Source organism: Cucurbita pepo, chromosome 9 (genome assembly GCF_057944985.1).
Source record: "Cucurbita pepo subsp. pepo isolate OVF chromosome 9, ASM5794498v1, whole genome shotgun sequence".
Lineage (NCBI taxonomy): Eukaryota > Viridiplantae > Streptophyta > Magnoliopsida > Cucurbitales > Cucurbitaceae > Cucurbita > Cucurbita pepo.
This window is the reverse complement of record NC_141806.1, coordinates 14325492-14353066: the sequence shown is the minus strand read 5'-3', so window position 1 is coordinate 14353066 and position 27575 is coordinate 14325492. Positions and strand designations below refer to the sequence as shown.

At 40.9% G+C, this 27575-nt stretch overlaps 4 protein-coding genes and 1 non-coding gene across 8 annotated transcripts; 4 read left to right on the top strand and 1 right to left on the bottom strand.

Annotated features, from left to right (window-relative positions):
- Positions 1-746: 746 nt before the first annotated feature.
- LOC111801769 (putative serine/threonine-protein kinase SIS8) lies at positions 747-15000 on the top strand. Of its 3 annotated transcripts, XM_023685918.2 has the most exons (14): positions 750-1090; positions 1395-2092; positions 3396-3833; positions 3958-4061; positions 4398-5515; positions 5630-5670; positions 5816-5884; positions 7010-7110; positions 7228-7306; positions 7406-7504; positions 7591-7659; positions 8237-8286; positions 8413-8589; positions 14620-15000. In XM_023685918.2, exons 2-14 carry the CDS (start codon positions 1613-1615, stop codon positions 14753-14755), a joined length of 2961 nt encoding a protein of 986 aa, XP_023541686.2. In that variant the 5' UTR covers positions 750-1090; positions 1395-1612; the 3' UTR covers positions 14756-15000. The 3 variants fall into 3 exon arrangements, 2 of the variants coding, with proteins under 2 accessions (XP_086982964.1, XP_023541686.2); XM_087126838.1 differs by lacking the exon at positions 14620-15000 and having other exon boundaries at positions 748-1090; positions 8413-8593; XR_002816186.2 differs by lacking the exons at positions 8413-8589; positions 14620-15000 and having other exon boundaries at positions 747-1090; positions 7399-7504; positions 8237-8292.
- On the top strand, positions 8449-17408 carry LOC111801770 (peptidyl-prolyl cis-trans isomerase FKBP17-2, chloroplastic). Its single transcript, XM_023685919.2, has 4 exons — positions 8449-8589; positions 15668-16001; positions 16785-16829; positions 16922-17408. Exons 2-4 carry the CDS (start codon positions 15688-15690, stop codon positions 17274-17276), a joined length of 714 nt encoding a protein of 237 aa, XP_023541687.2. The 5' UTR covers positions 8449-8589; positions 15668-15687; the 3' UTR covers positions 17277-17408.
- Positions 10494-10633, top strand: LOC147791341 (small nucleolar RNA Z247). Its single transcript, XR_015422557.1, has one exon. It is a non-coding gene; the product is annotated as a small nucleolar RNA Z247 (small nucleolar RNA).
- Positions 17409-18153: 745 nt separating the features above from the next.
- On the top strand, positions 18154-22972 carry LOC111801434 (uncharacterized). 2 transcript variants are annotated; one of them, XM_023685434.2, is made up of 10 exons: positions 18156-18410; positions 18491-18560; positions 18911-18978; positions 19780-19841; positions 20514-20595; positions 20660-20893; positions 21832-21960; positions 22033-22094; positions 22191-22307; positions 22749-22972. In XM_023685434.2, coding segments are annotated over exons 1-10 (876 nt in total). In that variant the 5' UTR covers positions 18156-18359; the 3' UTR covers positions 22750-22972. The 2 variants fall into 2 exon arrangements, with proteins under 2 accessions (XP_023541201.2, XP_023541202.2); XM_023685433.2 differs by lacking the exon at positions 22749-22972 and having other exon boundaries at positions 18154-18410; positions 22191-22311.
- Positions 22973-23980: 1008 nt separating this feature from the next.
- LOC111801507 (thaumatin-like protein) lies at positions 23981-25295 on the bottom strand. Its single transcript, XM_023685521.2, has 3 exons — positions 25181-25295; positions 24970-25045; positions 23981-24889 (listed from the first exon to the last, which is right to left on the bottom strand). The coding sequence occupies exons 2-3, from the start codon at positions 25034-25036 to the stop codon at positions 24207-24209; spliced, it is 750 nt and encodes a 249-aa protein (XP_023541289.1). The 5' UTR covers positions 25037-25045; positions 25181-25295; the 3' UTR covers positions 23981-24206.
- Positions 25296-27575: the final 2280 nt, after the last annotated feature.

Below are 27575 nucleotides of genomic sequence, written 5' to 3'. Positions count from 1 at the left end.
CCAAATGTAAAGGCCCGTGGTTTCACCAAGTGTTCCCCACTCAATTCCATCTATAACGTCGAGTCACTTTTGACTACACCTTTTAGGGCTCGAGCAGCATTCACTTAATCGAGACTTGACTCTTTCTCTAAAGTTCGAGTTACTTTTGACTACACTTTTGAGGGTCCTTCTCTGAAATCTGAATCATGCAGAGTCACTTTTGACTATGCCTTTGAGGCTCCTATGATAGAGCCCTCGAACAGTCTCTCCTTACTTAATCGAGGCTCGACTCCTTCTCTAGAGTCCTCGAACAGTCACTTTTGACTCCACCTTTGAGGGTCCTTCTCTGAAGTCCGAGTCATGCCAAGTCACTTTTGACTACCACTTTGAAGCTCTACCGTCTCTCCATATTTAATCACTAGTCTCTTACATAACTAAGTTAAAAGGACACGACTCTGTGATTTTGCCAAAAGGCCTTACCGATGGAGATGTATTACTCCATGATCATTTCTTAAATTAGCCCATATTCACTCCTTCCAATAATTCTCATCCAATAATTCTCAACCATTTTCATGATTAAAAGTTATAAATTTTGATAATGAAACTTTTTGGAGACCCACTGATTAAATATCCACATGGAATTGAAACCCAACTTGTAAATGTTTGTTTCTTAATTCTGTCACACAGAGGAGGGAATAAACTGAAGAGGGCAAAAGAGAATAAAGGCCAAATCATAGTTTAAATAGGGAAAATGAGTGATAGTGTTGCCACTGGCTAAGCCTGCTACACCCACTGCTTTCTTCTTTATTCTTCTCTCTGTTGAGCTAAAAGGGTGCGCGAAACTGTTAACACTGTCCAATCCCAACAGTTTCTTGCCGCGCTGATTGAAAAAAGATTGGAAGGGTCGATGCCCCTTTTGCTTCAAACAGTGTAAAGTGGATTTCAGCAGACTGGTTCCCCAACTTGTTCACTTTTGTATTCCATTGATGTGGACTCCATAATTTTCCAACTCAGAGCTTCGCAATTGGGATTTTGGACTCCAAGAAGAGATCGGGATGGGTCGTGATTCCTAGCAGCTGAGCCTTTTTTCTGGGGCCGCGAAATCCTTAAGGTCCTACTCTAACCCACTTGCTTGTTTCCGATGGTGCCTTCACATGCCCTTTATTCAATCTCTTTTCCCTCTTTTTAATGACCCTTTTCACTCTGAGTTGAGATATGTTTGTCGGGATTTTCATTCATTACTCACATTCTGATTCTGTTATCTGGCGGTAATACTATTGAAATTTGGATATTTATATTGCTGCTGTTATGTGTGTATGTGTTCTTTGATTTAGTATCTGTTTCAGTTTTGAATTCGAGTTTGGATCGTCTTGTTTGTTCATCTAAAGTAGGGAGTTGTTGTTCTATTCAAGCAGCTGGATCAGTAGATAATTCCTCTGTTTGGCTTTCAAGCGCTTGAAATCTATGCTTGACATGATGGTCTCACAAGGGGCTTTCCTTTACTGATTTGAGCTTCTAAAGACTTCTTGTGGTGACCTTGAGATTGGTGTTTGATGCTAATTCTAAGACAATGGAGAGGCTTATGGCCGGATTCTTACACTAGCGTTCGCCTTTTCGACTTGGTAAAGATAATATGAAGAACCTTCTCAAGAAGTTCCATATCATGTCCAGTGGTCAGTCAGATGATGCAGCAGAAGGGTCTACTTCATCAAGCCGCAGTAAATTAATTGAGGTTTCATCGTCTGATAAGCTGCTATCTCGCTCTCGACCGACCTATTTTAATTCTGAGCATGAACCCTTCTCGGGGATATCCGGTTGGTTGAACTCTGTTACAAATAGGCGTTGCACCAGCCCGACATCATCTTCAGATCCTACTGCAGGGGAGATAATGGAGCCATCTGTTTCAGTGTCTAGCAGAGAGGCTGCAGTGGATACATCAAGGCGTGATTCGAGGGATCATGATATAGAGGAAGAGAATCAGATACAGCTTGCTTTGGAAATGAGTGCCAGAGAGGATCCTGAGGCGGCTCAGATTGAGGCTGTGAAGCAGATCAGTTTGGGGTCGTGTGATCCTGCTAACACTCCAGCTGAAGTTATTGCCTTCAGATATTGGGTAAGTTTGCTCTGTTCATGAGCTGATTTAATGTAGTTGACTCCTACATTCTGTACTCGGTTCTATACTTCTTACTTTCGTATCATAAGGCCAAAGCATTGGTCCTTTGATTGACTTCAATTTTATAATATCTCTTAGACACAAAACCATATTAAAATATTAGTTTTCTGGTTGTTAATTGAGATGCTTAAAATCAATGACTCAGAACTTTGTTTATGTGAGATCACACGTTGGTTGGAAAGGGGAACAACTGCCAGCGAGGATGCTGGGCCTTGAAGGGGGGTGGATTGTGAGATCCCACATCGGTTGGAGACGGGAATGAATCATTCTTTATAAAGGTGTGAAAACCTCTCCCTAGCAAACGCGTTTTAAAACCGTGAGGCTAACGACAATGCGTAACGGGCCAAAACGAACAATATCTGCTAGCGGTGGGCTTGGGCTGTTACAAATGATATCAAAGCCAGTTGCTGGACGGTGTGCCAGCGAGGACGCCCTTCCTTAGGGGGGTGGATTGTGAGATCCCACATCGGTTGGAGAGGGGAACAAGTGCCAGCGAGGACGTTGGACCTCAAAAAGGGGTGGATTATGAGATCCCACCGGCTGGAGACCAGAACGAAGCATTGTTTATAAGGGTGTGGAAACCTCTACCTAGCAGATGCGTTTTAAAACTTCAAGGGAAAGCTTGGAAGGGAAAGCCCAAAAAGGATAATATCTGCTAGCCGTAAGCTTGAACTGTTACAATAACCTTGATATTGTATGGGATTGACAATAACACATTCATTGGAGGATAATAGTTTGTGGATTCAGTATTGTTGCTCATGAACTCGTGGGAAAAGGAGGATTGAAGAAAAGTGGGTGGCTATTCAAGATGACTCAGAAGGCCTATCATACGGTGGATTGAGAGTTCTTATCCTTGGGGAAAAGGGTGTGGCTGCAGAGGGCTTAAATGGATGCTGATAGAGTGGTGGGTGGTCTCAAGGATCCATCTTCTTCTGTCCTACATGTTTTAGCTGGAGATTAGTTGGACAGTTTCTGAGTTTGAAGGGAGAAACTCCTATTGATCTTACTTTTGGACAATGACATAGGCAATGAAGAATATGTTCAATGTGCTAGAATTATTTGAATTGTTATGTCATAAAAAGGCATTTCGTTATTTTTCCAACCTTTTTTTGGCCGTAGCAAAACGTACAATCGTTAGTGTACGAATTTGTTTACAATAACGTACCTTATTGTGTGTTTACTTTGTTTTACATATATTCCTATCTAAGCCATCACATATCGTAGATTTACGTGTGCTTCGCAGAATTACAATTCTCTTAGCTATGATGACAAGATCTTGGATGGCTTTTACGACCTATATGGAGTCTTTTCTGAGTCCACCTCAGAAAGAATGCCTTCCCTAGTTGATCTGCAAGGAGCACCAATGTCTGACAGTGTCACTTGGGAAGCAGTTCTGATCAACAAAGCTGCCGATGCAAACTTATTGAAACTAGGGCAGACAGCATTGGAGATGGCCATCAAGTCGAGGTCGGAATCTCCAACTTCTGTAAATCGTTATTTGGTGCGGAAGCTTGCTGTTTTAGTTTCAGATCATATGGGTGGACCAGTGGGGGATCCTGAAAAGATGTTGAGGAAATGGAGAAATCTTAGTTACAGCTTGAAAGCAACCCTTGGTAGTATGGTTTTTCCTCTTGGCTCCCTTACCGTTGGGATGGCTCGTCATCGTGCATTGCTATTCAAGGTACTTCCACACCATATTTATTACTATTGTTATTATTGATTGCTTTTGAGCTTTAGCTATTGAAGATTTTTGTCTGGCCACTCGGTGCTTGCTTTCGCTGACTTGTATTTATACGTGTACCTAGCTTTTGGCAGACGGTGTGGACATCCCTTGTAGGTTGGTGAAAGGACCACAGTACACAGGTTCTGATGATGTAGCAATGAACTTCGTAAAGATTGATGATGGAAGGTAGCTGCTATTGTATTGCTTTTTCATCTTGCAGTAGAGTCTGTGAGCTTCTGGTTTTCTTAAAAAAATCTTCTGTTTTTGTTTTCGTGTTGCTGTGTTTTTCTTTTTTGCCTCTTTTCTCCTGAGGTTGTGCTAGTACACGAGCCTTACATACGAGTCGACGTAATAACCAAATACACACTTCTAGCATAACTAATTAATTGCTTGATTTCTCTTGTTATTGAAGTGGGAGTCATATTGCAAACAGAGGTTGGAGAATTGAGCTACTTGTCTTATTTATTTGGGAACTTCAAAGTCAGAGATCGTGTATTGAAATTCTGATCCTTTGAATTCCAGGGAGTACATTGTGGATTTAATGGCAGATCCTGGTACACTTATTCCGGCTGATGTTGCTCGATCGCTTATAGAGTATGATGAATCCGCCTTTTCAGTCGGTCTGCTTTCTAGAGATGTTGGTTCCTCTCAGACAGGCTTTTCAAGCTGTGGGGTTGGCAGTTCATTAGAGGAAAATCTAGATTTTGGTGCCACAAAGGAATATGATCCTCCCAATGTTGACAAGGGGCTACCACACGATTTTGCTAGCAAACCAAATTATCCTGGCATGCACGTAAGATCGCCTTCTTGGACTGAGGGTGTTAGCTCGCCTGCGGTGCGCAGAATGAAAGTAAAGGATGTTTCACAATACATGATTGATGCTGCCAAAGAGAATCCGCGATTGGCTCAGAAGCTTCACGATGTGTTGCTTGAAAGCGGTGTAGTTGCACCCCCGAACTTGTTTACCGGGGTATATCCCGACCAAATAGATGTTATTGTCGGGTCTAAGCCGCCAACTGAAGACAAGGATCAAGGTGGAAAGGTGTCTCGTCTCTGCAACAGTGCAGATAAGAAAGCTTCTCATTCAGCTAATTTTTTGCCTCCCTTGCCTCAGCCCAGATTACATTCTAAAGCAAGCCCTTCCCATGGCCAACAACAGCATCTTAAACCTCTGGAGCGCAACCTCTCTCATGATTCAAGAGAAGCACCCGGACAGCCTATAGCCTTACCATTTGAGGTAATTCCAGTGAAGTACGGGAGAAATAGGCCTGTGGCTGCAGCAGCAGCAGCTACCGCAGCTGTTGTTGCATCATCAATGGTCGTAGCTGCAGCCAAGAGTACCGATGCAAATCTTGAAATTCCTGTATCTGCTGCTGCCAGTGCCACTGCTGCTGCAGTGGTTGCAACAACTGCAGCAGTCAACAAGCAGTATGAGCAGGTTGAGGCCGATGCCGCTCTTTATTTGCAGCATGGAAGTGGAGATCGGGAGCAGGACGCTTATGGAGAAAATTCAGAGTGTGAACGAATATCTGATAGATCAGCAGGGAATGAAAGCACAAAATCTGATATTACCATTGACGACGTAGCAGAATGCGAGATCCCATGGGAAGATATCTCCTTGGGAGAGCGCATTGGACTTGGTCCGAACTACTAATCCATACCTTGTGATATTCTTTTGAAGTTTTCAAAATTTGATCATGTCCAATGTGAACTTAGTTCAGTTTTGTGACAGCTATAAGTACTTTGTGCTGCAGGGTCTTATGGGGAGGTCTATCATGGAGATTGGCATGGAACTGTGAGTTCTTTTATACAAACTGAGAAATGCAACCTTGTTGATAATAGATCTCATCCGTGTGGAGGGCTCTGCTTGTGTATTCCGTTCTTTGTTAATTTTTAATCATGTCCGGGTGTAGACCGTATAACCACCATCTGTTTTGCAGGAGGTAGCTGTGAAGAGGTTTCTAGACCAGGATATTTCTGGTGAATCTCTTGAAGATCTCAAAAGTGAGGTACTGCCTCGTCTACTTTTACTTCAAGACATTTGCAATGTCCTCTGATTATGAGTTGTAGCATTGAAAATATTGGGTACACAATTGTTCTAGAGAGGAGTTCGTTGAGTTCTAGAGTGTAAATCCCAGATGTCTGAATTCAGTTAGTTTATCTATCTATGCATTTTGATATTCTAGAAAGAGGAAGAACGATTGCGGAGTACTTGGGATGTTGCATGCATATGAAAAGAACTTCGGATTGTCATTTCCAAGTGGCAGTAATTGCCTCTTAACACTAACAATGTGGGGAATTGTGAGATCCCACGTCGGTTGGAGAGGGGAAAGAAACATTCCTTATAAGGGTGTGGAAATCTCTCCCTAGCATACGTATTTTAAAAACCTTGAGGGGAAATCCGAAAGGGAAAGCCCATAGAGGACATTGGGCTGTTACAAATGGTATTAGAGCCAGACACTGGACGATGTCCCAGCGAGGAGACTGAGCCCCGCAGGGGGTGGACACGAGGGGGTATGCCAGCAAGAACGCTGGGTCCAAAGGGGATAGATTGGGGGGTCCACATCGATTGGAGAAGAGAATGAGTGTCAGCGAGGATACTGGGCCCCGAAGGGGGTGGATTGTGAGATCCCATATTGGTTGGGGAGGAGAACGAAACATTCTTTATTAGAGTGTGGAAACCTCTCCCTAGCAGATGCATTTTAAAAACCTTGAGGAGAAATCCGAAAGGGAAAGCCCAAAGAGAACATTGGGCTGTTACAAATGGTATTAGAGTCAGACACCAGACGATATGCCAGCGAGGAGGCTGAGCCCTGTAAGGGGTGGACACCAGGGGGTATGCCAGCAAAGAAGCTGGGCCCAAAGGGGGTGGATTGTGAGATCCCACATTGGTTAGGGAGGAGAATAAAACATTCTTTATTAGAGTGTGGAAATCTCTCCCTAGCAGACGCGTTTTAAAAACCTTGAGGGAAAGCCCGAAAGGAAAAGCCGAAAGAAGACAATATCTGCTAATAGTGGGTTTGGGCGGTTTCACGTTATGGCCTCAAGTCGGCCTTCTTTGTGGTTATTATTGTATATATAGCTAGGAATTGTTATATTTTTCAGTATCTTATGGCTGTGATTTCTACTAAAAGGTACGAATTATGAAACGGCTTCGGCATCCAAACGTTGTTCTCTTCATGGGAGCCGTGACACGTGCTCCCAATCTTTCTATCGTTACAGAATTTCTTCCGAGGTACATCAGCTCTCCAACATATGTTACTAACACATCATATTCCTATTAAACAACAATAACATTGTAATTCTTAAAGTGGAAACTATTCATACATGTCCAATGGTGTTTTGACTGCAGAGGCAGCTTGTACAGGTTAATACACCGTCCCAACAATCAATTAGACGAACAAAAGCGATTAAGAATGGCCCTTGATGCAGTACGGTTTTGTTTATATAGTTAATTCCTGTTTCATTTTCAGACCATATAAATCAGGGATTTTGTTAAGTGACGTTCTAATAATTGACATAGTTTTCAGGCTCGAGGAATGAATTATTTGCACAATTGCACACCCGTTGTTGTACACCGCGATTTGAAGTCTCCAAATCTTCTTGTTGATCGGAATCGGGTTGTGAAGGTGGCGTTCTTGTTTCATTGCTCGGTTTTTTGTAAAGCTAGCTATAAACTTCTGGCATAGTCCACTGTTAACTTATTTTCGTTTAGGTATGTGATTTTGGTTTATCAAAAATGAAGCACAGCACGTTTCTTTCTTCAAGATCGACAGCGGGAACGGTAAGTAATTTACTTATACTTTGTTTTTCTTCCGAACGCAAACCTCCCATCTTCGGTCGATCATCCCTATCTAACGAAAACTCACAATCGTTCCTTTTTGGTTGAGAATTTTACATTACTGGCTGTAGGATATGAATGAATTGGAAGAAGTTTTATTGATTAGTTTTAATATGCAAGTATTTTTTCAAGCTATTCAAGAGGCTCTCTTCCCATTAGTTTTGACAGAACTCCTGCAAGCTTCTTATAAAAGAAAATAACGGTGAGATCCCACATCGATTGGAGAGAGGAATGAGTGCCAGTGAGGACGCTGGGCCCCGAAAAGGGATGGATTGTGAGATCCCACATCGGTTAGATAGGGGAACGAAACATTTTTTATAAGGATGTGGAAACCTCTCCCTAGTAGACACGTTTTAAAAACCTTGAGGGGAAGCCCGAAAGGGAAAGCCCAAAGATGACAATATCTGCTAGCAGTGAGCTTGGACTGTTACAAGAAAGAACACCGGGGAATCCTAATTGCAAGTTTTCAACCACGTGAACCATGTTTTAAAGATGTATTTTTCGTGTTGTTATCCTTCAGGCTGAGTGGATGGCTCCAGAAGTGTTGAGAAATGAACCTTCAGATGAAAAGTAAGATTTTCACATGGCTTCATTTTGAACTTTCTGTTGAAGATTTAATGAAGTTTGTTTCATTTGAAAAGAAATCCACTTGATGTCTTCTTATTCTTAATCATTTTGGTTATATATTTTGTTCAGGTGTGACGTTTATAGTTACGGAGTCATACTATGGGAACTTTCTACAATGAAACAACCATGGGGAGGAATGAACCCGATGCAAGTTGTTGGCGCCGTTGGCTTTCAGCATCGCCGTCTTGACATCCCAGACAATATAGATCCTGCCATTGCTGACATTATTAGGAAATGCTGGCAAACGTAAGTATTAAACTGTTGCTTCAAAGTTGAAATGGACTCTTATTTTGCCTCATTCCAATTTTAAGCATGCACATATGGGTGTAAGGTTAAGTTTGTGGGTTGTGGGGTGGGGTAGTAAGCAGGGAACGGAGCTCTTCAACTCTCACTGTCAGAGCCCATATCGTTTGGAGAGGGGAACAAAACACTCTTATAAGGGTGTGGAAACCTCTCCCTAAAAAGACACGTTTTAAAATCGTGAGGCTGACGATGATACGTGACGGGCCAAAGCAGACAATATCTGCTAGCGGTGTGTTTGGACGGTTACAAATGGTATAGAGCCAAGTTCCGGACGGTGTGCCAGCGAGGACGCTGGGTGTCACAATTGCACTCTTGCAATAGCGGGATAGCGATTGTGCGGCACTTGTTCTAACCAAGCGAACAAGTCAGCCGTGAGAAACTTGGACGTCGCGGACAACGTCGGCGTATGTTCGGACCTTGAGTCATGTTGCGAGAAAATGTTTAGAAAACATGTGCGAGGAAATACATTTGAAAACGGTTTGAAGAATTGAAGAAAACAAAATTATATGACTATAAGTAAATTAAAAAATATCACAGTTTAGATAGCATATAACTCAAGGTAGGAAGAAGTGACAACTAGTCATACCCTCTATAGTACATCTTGGGGCATTTTAGGCCTGATGGGTGTAGACATGGTTTTGGTGAACGGTCATACACCCCCCGTATCGACCCAACGTGAAATGGTAAAGGCCTATCTAGGATGAGAGCATGTAAAAGGGCTTTTTGGAACGGGCGTGCAGCCATGGACAACATGTCCTAGACAAGCAAGACCGGGATATCCGCCATGCAGCCATAGGCAACGTGCCTTGGACAAGCATGACCATGACACTAGGCTCCCAAGGGGAGTGGATTGTGATATCCCTTATTGGTTGGAGAGGGAATGAAACACTTTTATAAGGGTGTGGAAACCTCTCCCTAAAAAGACGCGTTTTAAAATCGTGAGGCTAACGGCAATACGAACAGGCCAAAGTGGATAATATTTGCTCGCTGATCTAGATCCTGTTAACTCTCAATGAAATTTTTTACTCATGAGATCACCATTGTTCTTGTTAGCTAATTGCATTCTAATGTGATCTGTTAAACCTAAAATAGATCATAACTGTATATACTAAAATAGTCTAAGATTTACTAGTTTATGATTTGAAGGGTTTGTTACCAAATCTATGATTTTATGGTTTGTTACCAAATCATAGATTTGGAATGTAATCTTCATTATACGCATCTATAAATACATGAGGTCGTGACCCATATAGGTCATCGTGCCATTCAATCTAACATGGTATCAGAGCCAAGGTTTATTTTTTAAACTCCTCGCCATGTCTTCTTCCTCCTCTCCATCCACCATCTCCAACACCGTCTCAACTACCATGGCGACTTTTGGCCTTAAACAATATCCAATCCCTCTACACCATGTTGTCACAATTCGTCTAACCAAAAACAACTTCATCATATGGCGTGCCCAGCTCCTCCCCTACCTACGGAGTACGAAGCTTATGGGCTACCTCGATGGCACCAATGTTGCACCTGCCAAGCTGATCCCTTCCTCAACTGCTGCTGGTGCTGAGCTGGTCTCTAATCCGGCCTATAATCAGTGGTATGATCAGGATCAACAAGTCCTTAGCGGCCTTCTCTCCTCCATGTCTGAGGAGATTCTTCATGATGTGGTTGCCGTTACTACGTCCAAGGAGGCGTGGGATACCCTGCAGCGGATGTTTTCATCGTCAACTCGTGCTCGCACTACTCAGATTCGTGTTGAGCTTGCCACGTCCAAGAAACGAGATCAATCTGCTGCAAATTATTTTTGCAAGATCAAAGGGCTAGCCACCGAGCTGGCCGCCGCCGGCTCTGCCTTGCAGGATGATGATGTGATCGCGTATCTTCTCGCTGGTCTTGGCCCTGACTATGATCCCTTCGTCACCTCAATGACTACCAAGAGTGAAGCCCTCACCCTTGATGATGTGTTTGCACATCTAATGACGTATGAAGCTCGCCAACTACAACACCAGGCTGAACTTCAGTTAAATCTTGGATCTTCTGCCAATTATGCTAGTCGTGGTGGTCAGCAGAAGAATCGTGGGCGTAGGGATCGCGGTCGTGGTCGTTCTCAAGGTTATGCACCCTCTCGTCCTGCTGGTGATCGTCGTGGCCCTTCTGCTCGTCCTTCCTGCCAGATCTGCGGCAAAGTGGGGCATACTGCTATCCGCTGCTGGCATAGGATGGATGAGTCCTATCAAGATGAACCTTCTTCTGCTCCTCCTACGGCACTGGCGGCTACTTCCTCTTACAAGATTGACCCAAATTGGTACAGCGACACAGGCGCTACGGACCATATCACCAGTGACCTGGATCGTCTCGCTGTGCGTGAACGTTATCATGGAGGTGAACAAGTTCAAGTCGGCAATGGAGCAGGTTTGCGTGTTTTGCATACTGGTCATTCTCTAATTAATACTGCTACTCGTCCTCTTGCGTTGCGTAATATTTTGCATGTGCCTGAAATTTCCAAACATCTTCTTTCTGTTCATAAATTTTCTCGTGATAATGACGTATTTTTTGAATTCCATCCTTGGCATTTTTCTATAAAGGATCGACAGTCGAGGAAAAGTCTCCTAAATGGGAGGTGTGAATCTGGTCTTTATCCTATTAAGCCATCCGATGTCGATAATCTCAAGCACGCCTTGGTGAGCAGATCTACTACTCACGCCCAATGGCATGCTCGTCTTGGACATCCTTCATCTCAAGTAATAAAATCCATTTTGCGTCTAAATAATATTTCGTGTGCTAGTGAGTCATCTTTGTCAGTTTGTAATGCGTGTCAGTTAGCAAAGAGTCATCGATTACCATATACTAGTTTTTCCCATAGGTCTTCGTCACCTTTGGAACTTATTTTTTCGGATGTTTGGGGCCCTGCACCTCCATCTGTTGGGGGTTTTAAATATTATATTAGTTTCATTGATGATTTCAGTAAATTTTCGTGGATCTATTTGATGCATGATCGTACAGAAGCTCCTCGTATATTTTTGCAATTCCAAGCTCATGTTGAGCGCCTCCTAGATACTAAAATCAAGTGGGTTCAATCTGATTGGGGTGGGGAATATCAGAAAATTCATAACACATTTTTTCGTTCCCTTGGAATTGGTCATCGTGTTTCGTGCCCTCACACACATCAACAAAATGGGTCTGCTGAACGCAAGCATCGTCATATTGTTGAAACTGGCCTAGCCCTTCTAGCTCATGCTCATGTACCTATTAAATTTTGGGACGACGCGTTTCTTACAGCCACATATCTCATCAATCGTCTTCCTACTCGTGTCATCGATAAAAAATGCCCCTTAGAGCTTCTTTTTCATACCCCACCAAATTACTCCTTATTAAAAATTTTTGGGTGTGCCTGTTGGCCTCATCTTCGTCCTTATAACAAACAAAAGCTCTCTTTTCGATCAAAGGAATGTGTCTTTCTAGGCTACAGTTCTTCACATAAAGGGTATAAGTGTCTTGACACCGATTCTGGTCGTGTCTATATGTCTAGAGATGTCATATTTGATGAAAATGTTTTTCCATTCAAGAGAGCCTCACCTAATTCTTCCCCAATCATGCAGTCGACGCATAATGCCCCTGATTTGTGCACCTTGCATTTGGGTAATAGCAGTACTAATTTGGAGAATGATCACATGCATATGTCTGGGCCTACTAACTCTTTGGATGCAGAAAATTTGGTGTCTACATCAGCTTCGGAATTGCCGCAACAATCCTCCGCGTCGCTGCCATTCGAATCGGCGTTGGTTGTTCCGCCAATGATTGAGGCATCGGCTTCTCCGCCAGCAGATGATATTGCGCAATGCCCGGTCGAATCCTCGGCCGTTGGTCAACCAACTGCTGTAGCATCGGTTGCTCCCCTCGCAACGGCTGATACGGCCGTCCCCTCAAATGTGGATCCTGCACCTACTACTCATCCGTATGGTACTCGATTGAAGCACAATATCAAAAAACCCAAGGTGCGTACAGATGGAACAGTAACATATCTTGTAGCTCGGTCTTCTGCCTCTGAACCTACTTCACATATTACTGCTATGGAGCATCCCCTCTGGCGTCAGGCAATGAATGATGAATTTCAGGCACTTCAAAAAAATAAGACATGGCACTTAGTTCCTCCTCGTGCTGGTCTTAACGTTATTGATTGCAAATGGGTTTTCAAACTCAAACAAAAGCCAGATGGCTCTATTGATCGCTACAAAGCACGCCTGGTTGCTAAAGGTTTTAAACAGCAGTATGGCGTCGATTATGATGATACCTTTAGTCCAGTTGTTAAGCCCACTACCATTCGGCTCTTATTATCTCTTGCTATTTCTCGTGGTTGGGCTATTCGGCAGATTGATATTCAAAATGCTTTTCTTCATGGCCTTCTTAATGAAGATGTTTATATGAAGCAGCCCCCTGGATTTGTGGATTCTCAACACCCTGGTTATCTCTGCAAGCTGGATAAGTCGCTTTATGGCCTTAAACAAGCTCCGCGTGCCTGGTTTTCTCGCCTTAGCTCCAAACTATTACAGCTGGATTTTACACCTTCAAAGGCTGATGTCTCTCTTTTTATTTTTAACAAAACGGGCATTCAGATGTATATTCTCATCTACGTTGATGATATTATTATCATCAGCTCATCTTCTACGGCTACTGAGAAACTTCTTACACAGCTTCAGGATGATTTTGCCGTCAAGGATCTTGGTATTTTGAGTTATTTTCTTGGGATTGAGGTCCGCCATACTTCTAGTGGACTTATTCTGACACAACATAAATACATTCGAGATTTATTAGCCAGAACCAATATGCTCACCTCCAAAGGTGTGCCCACACCTATGCTTCCCAGTGAGAAGTTGTTATTGAATGGTGGTGAAAAGCTCTCACCTGAGGATACTACTCGCTATCGAAGTGTCGTTGGTGCTCTCCAATATTTGTCTCTGACACGTCCTGATATATCCTTCTGTGTCAACAGAGTGTGTCAGTTCATGTCCTCTCCGACTTCTATACATTGGGCGGCAGTCAAACGAATTCTCCGTTATCTACATGACACTATTGATATGGGTTTGTGTCTTACAAAGTCCAGCACTGATTTGTTGAGTGCCTTTTCAGATGCTGATTGGGCTGGGAATCCTGATGATCGTCGAAGCACTGGAGGCTATGTGATCTTCTTTGGTGGCAATCTTATCTCTTGGAGTTCGAGGAAACAATCGACAGTTTCTCGTTCTAGTACGGAAGCCGAATATAAGGCGGTTGCTGATGCCACTGCCGAATTAATTTGGATCCAAGTTCTCTTGCGTGAGCTCGGGATCTCGCAAGCGCGAGCGCCTAGCCTATGGTGTGACAACATTGGTGCCACCTACCTATCCGCCAATCCAATCTTTCATCGACGGACGAAGCATGTTGAGGTTGATTATCACTTCGTTCGTGAACGAGTATCGACTCGTCAGCTTGATGTTCGACTCATATCTTCCAAGGATCAGCTCGCCGATATCATGACAAAGCCACTGCCAGCTCCTTCTTTTAGCTATTTTAGGCGCAATCTGAACTTAGTAGTACATCGTCCAGATTGAGGGGGGGTGTTAAACCTAAAATAGATCATAACTGTATATACTAAAATAGTCTAAGATTTACTAGTTTATGATTTGAAGGGTTTGTTACCAAATCTATGATTTTATGGTTTGTTACCAAATCATAGATTTGGAATGTAATCTTCATTATACGCATCTATAAATACATGAGGTCGTGACCCATATAGGTCATCGTGCCATTCAATCTAACATGATCAACCATCGTTACAGCTTATTAACAGCTCCCAGAACATAAAGTTCATAAGCGATTGCTTATACTTCGGTATCGGTATCTTATCAAACGAAAAGGACCTCGAAATCTCATGGTTAATCTGCCTTCTATGTGTAGTAACACATGAGTACCTGATATCTTATCCATTTTAAACTGTAGTGATCCAAGATTAAGACCTTCATTTGCCGAGATCCTGGCTGCACTAAAGCCACTGCAGAAGCCAATGCTGAGTTCTCAAGCACCGAGACGGAATGCTTCTGCAGGTAGTGGTCGATCGAAGGCTCGATTATTGTAAGTTGCTGAAGACCCATTAGGATAAGCAAACAAGTATACTAGCCTACCGAGTCGGGAATCTTGTCGAGTTTCCATCAAAGAAGGCAGCATGTTTATTGATTGTATTGGACATATATGAGAAAAAGATGTACTTCATTTGAGACTGTAATTCTTTTCCAACTTTGTGGCTTCTCGATGTCCTTAGAGATGCTCATTGTCAGGACATATATTTGTTGTAAAAAAATGAAACAAAAGATTAGTGGAAAATGCTGTGTTTATGTCTTTACTACAGTTGCAGGTGGATTAATGAGCATGGAGAAACAAGGCATTTAGAGTGATCGGTTGGTTAACTCTCTTCAAGCTCGTATATATGCTTTAAAACTTTGAGGAACGAAACATTCTTTATAGGAGTGTGGAAACCTCTCTCTACTAGATTCGTTTTAAAAAGTTTGAGGGGAAATCCAAAAGGAAAAGCCCAAAGAAACAATATCTGTTATTGGTGGGCTTGAGTTGTTACAAATGATATCAGAGCTAGATAGAGGGCAGTGTGCTAGCGAGGACGCTGAGTTCCGAAGCGGGGTGGACACCGGACGATGTGCCAGCGAGGACGCTGGGCCCTGAAGGGGGTAGATTGTGAGATCCCACATCGATTGGAGAGGGGAATGAAGTATTTTTTTATAAGGGTGTGGAAACCTCCCCCGAACAGACATGTTTTAAAAGTTTGAGAGAAAGCCCGAAAGGAAAAATCCAAATATGACGAGCGGTGGACTTCAATTGTTACATGTCAATCATTTGTTTTCATTGAAGTTTGAGTTGAAAATATCAAATTTTGTTTCAAAATGGATGAATAGTAGGAGAACCATGTAAATATCACAGAAATGGATAAGGTAGGGACTATCATCCAAACCTTATATTGTGTTGCATCTTTCTGCAGCTGTTCTGTCTGTTTGGATCATGGCTTCTCTATTCGGATCAACTGCACTTCTCTCCCACCCACTTACCAGAACTTATCACTTAGCTTCCTCACAGACGCCTCCACCTTCTCAACCACAGCAAACTCCGCCGCCATCTCCATCTCTGAGCACTTCCTCATTGGAGCATCTAAAGCCAGCCCCATCAAAGGTGGAGCAGCAGAGGCCAGCCACTCATGTAGAAACTACAGGATGGGGTGCTTCAACCTTGACAAGGCGATATGGGCTCAGCGCTGGCCTTGCCTGTGCTGCTTTTCTCGCCGTTGGTATAGTTTCCCAAGAAGAAGCAAATAAAAGGTACTCAATCCATTTCTCTTCTCACCATGTTACTTCCTCATCATTACAAGTCAGTGTCCTGTTATGAATTGTTATGAGCATAAACCAGTTAAGTTGATCTGGCGAATAAGAGAATGCCGTCCTGATATTTGTTCTACTTCCCAGTGGTGCACGTCGTGTTAGGAACCACAAACCTCTACAATGGTGTGATTTTGTCCACTTTGAGTATAAACTCTCATGGTTTTGTTATTGGTTTCCTCGAAAAGTCTCGGAGATGTATTCCTTACTTATAAATCCATGATCAACTCCTTGATTAGTCAACGTGGGACCTCTCTCCCAACAATCCTTAACAATCCTCCCCTCGAACAAAGTACGCCATAGAGCCTTCAAACAGCCTCCCCTTAGTCGATGCTCGACTCATTCTCTGGAGCTCTCGAACAAAGTACACCCTTTGTTTGACACTTGAGTCACTTTTGACTACACCTTCGAGGCTCACAACTTCTTTGTTCGACATTTGAGGATTCTATTGACATGGCTAAGTTAAGGCATGACTCAGATAACATGTTAGGAATCACGACTCTCCATAATGGTATGATATTGTCCGCTCTCTCGTGGCATTACTTTTGGTTTCCCCAAAAGGCCTCATACCAATGGAGATGTATTCCTTATTTATAAACCATGATCAACTCTTCTAATTAGCCGATATGGACTCCTCTCCGAACAATCCTCAACATGTAGAACATGAACGGATTCTCTTAAAATATGATTTGTTTTACCAATAACAAGATGCATTGCATTCTGCAGAAACGTTGAAAAGGAAGAGGAAGTAGTCCTACAAAATGGCATAAGGTGCACATCTAACATCTTAACTTGGCCACATTCCCCACTATCTGACTCTCTTAGTTCTACAAAATCTAAGAAACTTTGATGATGCAAAACAGGTACTACGAGACGAGGGTCGGCCGTGGCACCGTACCGAGGTCCGGGGACCTCGTTGTGATTGATCTCAAAGGGAAAATACAAGACAGTAATGACATATTTGTAGATACATTTGAGAATGAGAGGAAGGCATTGGCTATGGTGATGGGCTCGAGACCTTACTGCAAAGGAATGTGTGAAGGTTTGGAATATGTTGTGAGATCCATGAAACCAGGCGGTAGGAGGAGAGTTATAATTCCTTATGATTTGGGGTTTGGAGAAAAAGGTGCGGATTTAGGCACTGGCTTTCAAATTCCTCCATTTGCAACATTAGAGTATGTAGTTGAGATTGATGAGGCTTCCATTGCAGCTGCTTGAGCTGTTCTTGGATGCATATAGCTACACAACACATCATTCTTTCCCCCTTTTCTGCCTTGTATTGATGGAACTATAGAGAAGGACAACAGGGATCCTTTCATTATAGCAATATTCTTTACTTTTCTGATATAACTTCTGTTGATCCAAACGTGAACGTGATGCTCAATGTTCGAAGATTCAAATCTAATTTGAATTTGAAATAATCTATCGTTTAGAATTTAAATTCGACACTTAATGACTCTAATATTCTTCTGCATCACCTGTGACATGGCTACATTCCGTGGTTCCAATCATGAATATAAAGTATTATACTATAATAAATCTATGTTTTCGTGAGTCGCATGTGGGGAGACCTGCACGTACGGTTTTTAGGGGGATCCGATCTAAAGACTAGCCAACACCCACCTGACTTAGATGTTAGGATCGCATAACAACGCACACACTCAATCTAGATGAACACAAAGAATAGGATAGAGAAAATGCAAGGAGAATATTGGTTAAAGGTTTTGTATCGATGACTATATATATGTACAATAAGAGAGAATACAGAATATATGGTTTAGGTTACTCCATATAACCATCTACTATATATAATTATCTTTAACCATGCATATAATCATCTACTATTTATAATTATCTTTTAACCATTGACTAAGCTATAAACAACCACTCCATAACCTAAGAGTATAAAACTTATCTTTAAACTTTACCTTAATCCTCGACTCAAATTTAATTTTTTTTATTTGAAATAATATTTGTTAGGATTTATTAGACTTTTATTTTTTTTTATTTTATTATTTATTATTTTTATAGATAATACTATGCAAAAATAAATAAATAAATAAATAAAAATAGTGTAGAAGAGAATTGAAGTAAGGAACCTTTAGGGGAAAAGTAGGGGAAATGGCGGGGACGGCGAGAAGATGTCAAAACAAAGGATTGGTTAATACAACCGTCGTGTTGTCCGAATCCTGGCCAGAAAATATTTTGACTTCTCCCGTTGCTAAATTCTTGTTTAACCAAACATGAATCTCATTCCACATGAAAGTCTGAATTTCTGAGTGTTTCGCCGTCGACAGCTCCATGGCAACTGTGCTCGACTCCCGTTTCTTGGCGCTTACTGCCATTGTCACTGTAAGATTTCATGCTCTCTGAATTCCCAACTCTATCTTGGAACTTCCTTCACTTTCTGACTCTAATTGTGCGATTTCCAGATTGGATATCAACTATTGTTCTTTATAGTCACAGCTCTTCTCAAGTTCGACAAACTCACTGATTTTGCTGGTATGTAGTTAGTTACTTTCGTTCTCCTCCTTTTGTCAAGAATTTAGATTCGTGTTGCTGAGAAATAAGAGAAAGGCAATAGTTGGATTTAGTTCCAAAGATGGAAACGTAATTTATTTTATGTTTTAGTTTTTTGAATTTTTGTTATCATGAGTGGAATGAGTCTGTACAGAAGAAATTTGAAGTTTTGGATAGAACAAACTTCAAAAAATTGATTCAGAATTGCATAGTAAGTTGGTCGTTTAGGTGCTGAGAGACGGTTGTGCCATATGAATTTTTTGTTGTTTGTTTCATATGCTGTGTACTACTGTTTGGTTTTGATGCTAATTTGTGAAGTTTCTGATTTTCAGGCAGCACAAATTTTGTGATAATTGCTGTTTTGACTCTTGTTCTTAAGGGTAGCTGGCATTTTAGACAGGTAATAAATGCTGTTTGATCCCTTAAATAAGTTTTTGTGAGATCCCACGTCAATGGGAGAGAGAAACGAAGCATTCCTTACAAGGGTTGGAAGCCTCTCCCTAGTAGATACGTTTTAAAACTATGAGGCTGACGGCGATACGTAACGGGCCAAAGCGGTCAATATCTGCTAGCAGTGGGCTTGGTCTGTTACAAATGGTATCAGAGCCAGTTACTGGATGATGTGTTAGCGATGACGTTGGGGCCCTAAGGGGGGTGGATTGTGAGATCCCACATTGATTGGAGAGGGCAACGAAGCATTTCTTATAAGAGTGTGGAACCTCTCCCTAGCATACGCGTTTTAAAACCGTGAGACTGACGGTGATACATAACGGGCTCAAGTTGACAATATCTGTTAGCGGTGGGTTTGGGTTGTTACAGTTTTGCATCACTATTTATGATTTCGCTTTATTGCAATCCCATCCCCATTGCAATTACTTCAACATTCTCAAGTTTCTAAACCTGCTTGAGAACGATTAATAAACAACTTTCCTGATGTAGTAAGTGCCAATCATGGTTTCAAAATCTATGAAAATAATGGGGGCTTGGATCAAACTTATAGTTTCGATTTCCTAAGTGACTTAAGATACCTTTTAGGAGTTCCTTTTACGCGTACTTCATTGTTGGCATTTTGTGCTGCTCATGCTTTTCATGTTCTCTTCTTGCTGTCTCCAAACTGGATAAACTATGAAAAGAAATTTTACTCGAGTCATTGGTGTAAACCTGTTTGCCCACAAATGAACTTATGGTTCTATTTCTCCAGGTTGTTCTGTCTTTTCTTGTGGTGGCATGGGGTCTTCGTCTTGGTTTTTTCCTGCTAATGAGGTATGTCAAACTGTTTGACCATAGATAGCTCTTCAATTCATATTCACATTTCATTTGTGCGATAATGTTTGTTGCCTAGTTATTTACAAACAACTGTAAATGCTAAAGGTTTTAGACAATCAAAATGCTCTGTCATTTACTAATAAGATATATATACGAGCTTACGAGGTTAACCGAAGTAGGAGAAGATAAAAAGACAATAAAGGACAACACGATTAACATATTTACAAAATTATAACTAATACTAATATCAGAACTCCAACTCCAACTAAACTAGTAATTTTGTGTGGATATATGGAAATCAAGCATTACTTCCTCTGATTCTCATTATTATTACCGGTGAAATATGGGGCACTATTTGAAGAAGGGAGAGGAGATTTAGTTCTTCAAATTAGAAAATGGGCTGAGACAGTTTCTGAAACTTACGCCTTTAGTTATAAAGTTCAACTATTAAACAAATGATCAATTATACTGCATGGAAATCATAAAATTTTGTCCAATCTACCCGAGATGAGTTCTTGTCATTTCATTTTGACAGAAAAACGAACAGACTTTAGTTAATAGAAAGGAAATGTATATTGATATGTTCACACGATAGGACAATATTGATGGACAGCAGTTTTAAGACAATTGCTTGGTGTAGTTTCTTATGTTTCTTTAAGTGCCCCTCAGGATTTTGCAATGGGGAGAGGACCGGCGTTTTGATGAAATGCGTAGTAATTTGGGAAAATTAGCAGTTTTCTGGATATTTCAGGTGGGTTGGATTATTATTTTATTATTCATACGAACCTATCTAGCTCACCTTTTTATTAATTCAGGCTGTTTGGGTCTGGACCGTGAGTTTACCTGTCACAGTGGTCAATGGAAGCAATCACAATCCACCTCTCCAAGCTGCGGATGTAATTGGGTGGATTATGTGGTTAGTGGGTGTTGTATTCGAAGCTACAGCTGATCAACAAAAGCTGACATTTAAAAACAATCCAGAAAATAGGGGGAAGTGGTGCAATGTTGGACTTTGGAAGGTCACTCGACACCCTAATTACTTCGGTGAGGTTAGGTCACTGCCAAAAGTACATTTATTTTTTAACTGGCATTTCACATATTTTCCTTGTTTACTTAGAACTATTTGTTCAATATTCCAAGTAGTTAAGTCATCCATTTATATCTTAATTTCTTGCTCCGCACTGAGGACTCTTTGATTAGTATTAGCAAACACTCACTCGACTTTATAATCTTCCTCTTAATTGACTTGCTTACTAGCTGCTAGGTCAAGTTAAAGAGTGGCCTTCTCCTTAGCAAAGAGTAGTTGCTTGCTCGCTTTTTCTAAAACATTCAAATGAAATGGATATTTTCTTGGATAGCCTTTTTCTTTATTTTTTCTCTAGGGAAAGAATGTTAAAGATATAAACACACTTAGTGATGAAGAACTTGTTCTTCCCCTATGAGGAAGCGACTAATTTGTAAGTTTGGTGGTTGTGATTTCTTGTACTGCGAGATATTTCTGCCTCAGAGTTGCATATATTTCAATTGTCTGTCAACGATTTCATATGTGAGATCCTACATCGGTTGGAGAGGGGAACGAAGGATTCCTTATAAGGGTGTGGAAACCTCTCCTTAACAGACGCGTTTTAAAACCTTGAGGGGAAGCCCGAAAGGGAAAGCCTAAAAAGGACAATATTTTGCTAGCGGAGGGCTTGGGCTGTTACAAATGGTATCAGAGTCAAGCACCAAGCGGTATGCCAACGAGAGGACGCTGGGCCCTCGAGGGAGTGCATTGTGAGATTTCACATCGATTGGAGTGGGAAATGAAACATTCCTTATAAGGGTGTGGAAATCTCTCCCTAGCAGACGCGTTTTAAAAACCTTGAAAGGAAAGCCCAAAGAAGATAATATGTACTAGCGGTGAGCTTGGGCTGTTACCCAAGACTTCATATAACTATTTCTTATTTCATCCTCTTAAACCTAAGACTCTTATCAATGGTGATAACAGATCTTTCTTTGGTGGGGAATCTTCGTTGCTTCCACACCCGTTCTGGAAGGTGCTGAGTGGCTTGTGATACTTGGGCCAATTTTTCTCACATTGTTGCTTCTCTTCGTCAGTGGGATCCCTCTCCTCGAGGTTTGCTTTCCTCCCCCTTTCAATTAATCTGCAGATCTTACTTCATCTTATTGGTATGTTTTGTATTAACAGGAATCAGCAGATAAGAAGTTCGGAAATGTGACTGAATACGTACAGTATAAAAGAAAGACCAGGTTGAGTTCTTTTTACTTTTTCATTCATTATTTACACACCAACTAATTTAACATCTATATGGTAAAAGTAATTATCTTTTTTACTTTCTACTCCAGCCCCCTCATCCCACTGCCTACCGCAATATACGCAAATCTGCCCTCGTGGTTCAAGAAAATTTTTCTATTTGAATTTCCTTTTTACAGCCGCAATCTTCCCCGGGATGGGCTAAACTGGTGAGAAGGAATATCTTATCTTCTAGACGCTTATTATTTTACATATTTACTTGGCCATCTGCATTGCTTGAATAGACCATTTGCTTGCTTATGCATGCGTCAGCTATATTCTAGATTTAAAATAACGCCAAAACATCCGTACACAACATTTATGATTGATGCTTTCTTAAAGCACGTAAAAAAAATAATATATTTGACATTTGTGTCGAGGATCATTGAGATAAGTAGTCTCACATGATCGAAAGAGGAAGGTCATGGATTTATAAGGAACACTATCTCTATTGGTACGAGGCTTGTGATTCCTAACACTTTGTATATCAGATAGTTCTGAGCTGACATAAGCTAATGAAATTAGGAGTCTATTATATATGTTTATTCAGTAATTCATGTTGTCAATCCCATCTATTGGCTGAAGTTACTTACATTTTGTGCAAGGAATAGAACAAGCAAGGGAGAAACCAGTGATAGATTGAAGATGGGCTAGCATTTGGTCATGGTAGAATTCTTGTTTTCATTAGTTTGAATAGGGCTCACGACACGACTACACTTGTTCATCGCCGTTCTTGCCACTTCCTCATACGATTTATACATTGATTACGAAACCTACATTGTATTTATAAGTATTGATTGTTTATTTAAATTGAATGGTTGGAAATTGAGTTCAATATTATTACTTGTGAAATCCCACGTTTGTTAGAGAGGGGAACGAAATATTCTTTATAAGAGGTGGAAATCTCTTCCTAGTAGTCACGATTTAAAATCGTGAGGCTGTTGGCAATATGTAACGGGTAAAAACGGACAAAATTTTAAGTAAATCCATTGTGTTCCATTATGGCAAAAGGCAGCAAAAGATGGAATGAAGATCAAAGTCTTTGGCTGAACTGATTGAGCTTTGAAGCATTCAAAAAGATGAGATATCGCCAGACCCTTGAAAGTTAAACTGCAAGATCTCCATAAAGAGTGGGCTACCTGCTCCTCTTATTAGTCTCTTCTTTCGGGAGCCACTGAAAATGAACTGATTTGTACTGAAGATTCTTTTCTTGGCCCCAGCCCCACGCAGGACAGACAAACTACTATTAAGTAGCTGGTAGAGCAGGAGCCCTTTCAGACATTTTCTCTGGTTTAATTTGTATCAGATAGCCTCCATTTAAGCCCAGTGACGGCAAGGTGGGGTAAAGATCTTAACTGAGTATTTCAATTCACTTCTAAGTCCATAACACCTTGACTCCACTCCAGCATATTGGCTCCTTAACTCCACTGCTAGCAGATATTGTTCATTTTAGCCTGTTATGTATCGTCGTCATACTAACCGTTTTAAAATGCATCTGTTAAGGAGAGGTTTCAACACCACCCAGTGTCTGGCTCTAATACCAACTATAGCAACTCTAGGTTAGTAGAAAACTATGGTGGTTACAATAACATACACTTAATTTCTACCTCTAAACTTGCTTCTCTCCATTGTTTCAACTTCATCCTATGTGACCTTACTCAATCTCCACTGTAAAACTACTGATTTGAACCAAAGAACAACAGTATCAAGTATGATTTAGATCATATTTGTTCCATATTTATGTTTATAATTCAACCAAATGCATTGAAAATTGCATCATTGGGTTAACTTAACAGCTAAAGATTGAATTTAGGGTGTTGAAACAGACGGTGAAAAGCAAGTGTCCAGATTAGCAATTTAATTAGAGCTTCCTAGTTCCTTTAAACTCATATTCATAGTCCAACCATTGCCACAAAATAACCAGAACCACCCATTACTACAAGCCAAAACCCATTAATTCCTAGAGAAAGTTGGGAACTTGGCATCAGTAAAAGCCAATACAAACCTCATAAACTCCTATCCAGAAGTAGCATATACAACAGAAAAAGCAGAGAGAAATGTGGTTCTTTCTAACCGTGATGAGGGCAAAAAGTGACCAAATAGTTTCCACCAGTACAAGTAGCAATGCTAGTAGGATCATCATATGCATAAGAGTAAGCCTTAGGACATGCAGCCTTGAAGATCTTAGAATAAGCAGTCGGCTTGCAGGATTGTGGGTTCCCAAAGCTGCCTGTGCAGCAATACCTTGGAGAATTGAATGCAAAGCAAGCACTTTTGCAGGCCATCACTCTCCTGTTATCATGAGATCTAACTTGCAAACCAACAGGACACATCATGTTAAGGTCACTAACACACCCAGCATAGCTACATTTCCCTGAGCCTTTCGAAGGAGTAATGGAAATGGCTAAGTTATAGCCATCAACAAGGCTTACATCATAGAAATCTTGGTCATTTCCAAGTGTAATCTCAGCAAGAGTAGCTGGTGGTGTGCCGCCAATGCCATTGCAGAAAAGGGCTCCCCCACAATCCCCTGTAGCGCACTTGCCTCGTCCAGATGCGTCGAATGCACAGCCATGGCGGCCCCAGAAGCGGCCAGACCAGAGAGGTGGAAGGTGCAGAGAGTAAGCCTTGTTGGGTGGGAGCTTGAAACCACCTCTAGCCAACAAGGGCTTGCCTGCACTTGGCTGAATGCCAGGCCAAACGGGGTGAGAACATTTGTTGTAAAGCGTTATTGTAGTGGCGGAGACCAAAACTGTGAGAAATCAAAGAAGAAAAGCCATGGATTTGAGTCACATTGAACAAAATAAGAACCCCAAAACTTCATTTAGTTACCTGAAATGTGGGCAGTCAGGAGAGTGTAGAGAGTGAGCGCAACCACAGATCCCAGAGAGACCTTCATGACTGATAGCTGAATATAAAGAATTGTTGGGGTTGAGGGTTTATATAGAGAAACAGAGCGTAAAAATAGAGAAGATGGTTTGATTTTGTCCACTTTCAGCATAGTCCAAAAAAGATCTCGTACCAATGAAGATATATTTCTTACTTATAAATTCATGATCAACTCTTCACTTAGCCGATGTGTGACACTCTCTGAGGCACTCAAAGTCTCAACTTTTAGTGAGGAAAGCTGAAATGGGTTGGAGGCTTTTTTGAAAATTGTATAATTGAATGGGAAGAAGTGACATTATTTGAGCATTGATATTAGTCATTTATGAGTAAAAATGGAGACTTTATGGACAAAGCTGCCCAGTTCCCAAAGATGTCAGAAGCAGTGGAAGAGGGTTTGGTTTGGTTGTGCACGATCTTACACAAAGGGAACTGGTTCACATGTCAAGGGAATCAACCGTTTCCTTTTGGTTAACATTTGCCTTTTCTAGAGCGTTCTTAGGACTAAACCACAAGCGAACAGTCGTCAATGGTACCTTGTCGTCCATCGAACCAAAATCGATCGAAAGAAAAACTATTTTTTTGGTGTTGGGTGTCAACAAAATCATCGAATTTGAACGTTCCTTGTAACAATGTTGAAAAAACATTGACTTTGACTCAGTTTTTTCGCGCACCAGCTTCAAATGACCCAAGATGATTAAATTAAGTGGAGTAGAATGCACAACCGTCAGATGTCATCGAGGTATGTAAAACGTTTAATTTGTCCTTTGCATTTTTAGCTTACTTTAATCACTAATAAAGGTTTTGAAATGTAGTAAGAAGAGAGACCAAAGTAGTGTTTTTTTTTATAATAAAGTATGTAAAGAGATATGGGGTGTCTCCTCCATGGTTCAAACTTTAAAGCATTTCACTTTCTTCAACGATCCAATTAATGGCTGTTCCCCATTTAGATTCTTCCTCGAAAACCAAAAGTATGTTTCATTTCATTAAAGATACGACGTTAATATAATAAGTTAAAATATACAATATCTACTAGCAGCGAACTTAGGGTATTACAAATGATTAAAGCCAGATATTGAGCAGTGTGTCAGCTAGAATGTTGGTCATCGAATTGTGAGATCTCACACGATTGGAGAAGAAAACGAAACATTTTTTTATAAGAATGTATGCCCGAATGAAAAATTTAGGAAAGACAATAACTGCAAACAGTGGACTAGAACAATTATCCAATCACATTCTAATAATCATGATGATTATTTTTCTGAGTGTTCTAACATAACAACTCAAAAAGTTTATGAAGAAACAAATATTATGAAAATTCAAACTTTTTTGAATTCTTCGATGAGCTAATGAAACATTTAATGCGGAGAATTTATTTAGAAATAATTGAAGGATGATATTAATAACAGCTGTGTAATATTGACACGTGTGAGTTAGGTAAATATTGGGTAAAGAAAGCATCATACACACGTATGGCGCAAAATGAGTACAAACCTTCGATCTTTTCACATCAACGGTTCACATTGCTTTATTCCACTTTTTGGATCTGAATGTGCAACGGCTCTGCTACTGATCACCGCACTCGAACAAAGTTAAGGCCACATTTCCCTTTATACCCTTCTCTCTCTCTTTTTTTTTTTTTTAAACTTAAAAAAAGGTGTCTCTCTCAGACGGGGCCGACACCAAAGCTAACGTCGTCGAAAAAGAGATTCTTCTATTAAAATTGTTGTCGTTTATTCGACTGTTTCACCCAGACGACAGACTCATGATTTTTTCTTTTTTTAATAATTTTAAATATATACACAAAAGAAATAATAAAAGGAAAAATAATTTGTTAGTGGGCTTCCACTTTTGGGCCTAGAAAGAACTTTCTCAAGATAAGCTATACACTTGGGTTTGGGCTTAGGTTTGGACCTTGGGCTCTTTAGTGGCCCAACAGAATCTTCCTCCAGGCCCAGGAAGCACAAGAAATGACAGAAGATCACTTATCGTTGACTCGGTTGTGCTACTATAGGGACTATAAAAGTCGGAATAAGAGAACACTCATCTAGAAGTAGACTTACTATATAGATACTAAAAAATTGTTCGAGTTGTGAAATAGGTACAATCCGTCGTAAGAAGTTACTCTTAGATCTCATTCAGTTAGAAAGGGTAACGAAACGTTTCTTATAAGGGTATGAAAACCTCTCCTCAACCGACGCATTTTAAAACTTTCACGAGAAGTCCAAAAGGGTAGCTCAAAAAAGACAGTATCTACTAGTAGTGAGCTTAGGTTGTTATAAATGGTATAGATCCAAACACAAGACACTCGGATAACAAGAACATTGGATTGGGAAGCTCAAAAGAGAAAGCTCACAAAGGATGATATTACTACCAGTGGGCTTAGATTGTTACAAATGATATCAGAGCCAAACACCAAGCGATGTGCCAACGAGGACGTTAGGCTACAACCTTGAAGGGAAGCTCAAAAGGGAATGAAGCTCGAAGGAGTTGTTAAACTAACGTAAAGATTTAAACTTTTGACGTTTTGGTCGAGAATATATATCATAATG

Bases quoted from the DNA above. Each gene is read 5' to 3' on its own strand.
- LOC111801507 (XM_023685521.2), bottom strand. From the start codon at position 25,036: ATGAAGGTCTCTCTGGGATCTGTGGTTGCGCTCACTCTCTACACTCTC. The intron at 24,890-24,969 runs GTAACTAAATGA...GATTTCTCACAG, and splicing joins CCTGACTGCCCACATTTCAG to TTTTGGTCTCCGCCACTACA.
- LOC111801769 (XM_023685918.2), top strand. From the start codon at position 1,613: ATGAAGAACCTTCTCAAGAAGTTCCATATCATGTCCAGTGGTCAGTCA. The intron at 3,834-3,957 runs GTACTTCCACAC...ACGTGTACCTAG, and splicing joins ATCGTGCATTGCTATTCAAG to CTTTTGGCAGACGGTGTGGA. The intron at 5,885-7,009 runs GTACTGCCTCGT...TTCTACTAAAAG, and splicing joins TTGAAGATCTCAAAAGTGAG to GTACGAATTATGAAACGGCT.
- LOC111801770 (XM_023685919.2), top strand. From the start codon at position 15,688: ATGGCTTCTCTATTCGGATCAACTGCACTTCTCTCCCACCCACTTACC. The intron at 16,002-16,784 runs GTACTCAATCCA...TGCATTCTGCAG, and splicing joins CAAGAAGAAGCAAATAAAAG to AAACGTTGAAAAGGAAGAGG. The intron at 16,830-16,921 runs GTGCACATCTAA...GATGCAAAACAG, and splicing joins GTCCTACAAAATGGCATAAG to GTACTACGAGACGAGGGTCG.
- LOC111801434 (XM_023685433.2), top strand. From the start codon at position 18,360: ATGGCAACTGTGCTCGACTCCCGTTTCTTGGCGCTTACTGCCATTGTC. The intron at 19,842-20,513 runs GTATGTCAAACT...AGTGCCCCTCAG, and splicing joins GGTTTTTTCCTGCTAATGAG to GATTTTGCAATGGGGAGAGG. The intron at 20,894-21,831 runs GTTAGGTCACTG...TGGTGATAACAG, and splicing joins ACCCTAATTACTTCGGTGAG to ATCTTTCTTTGGTGGGGAAT.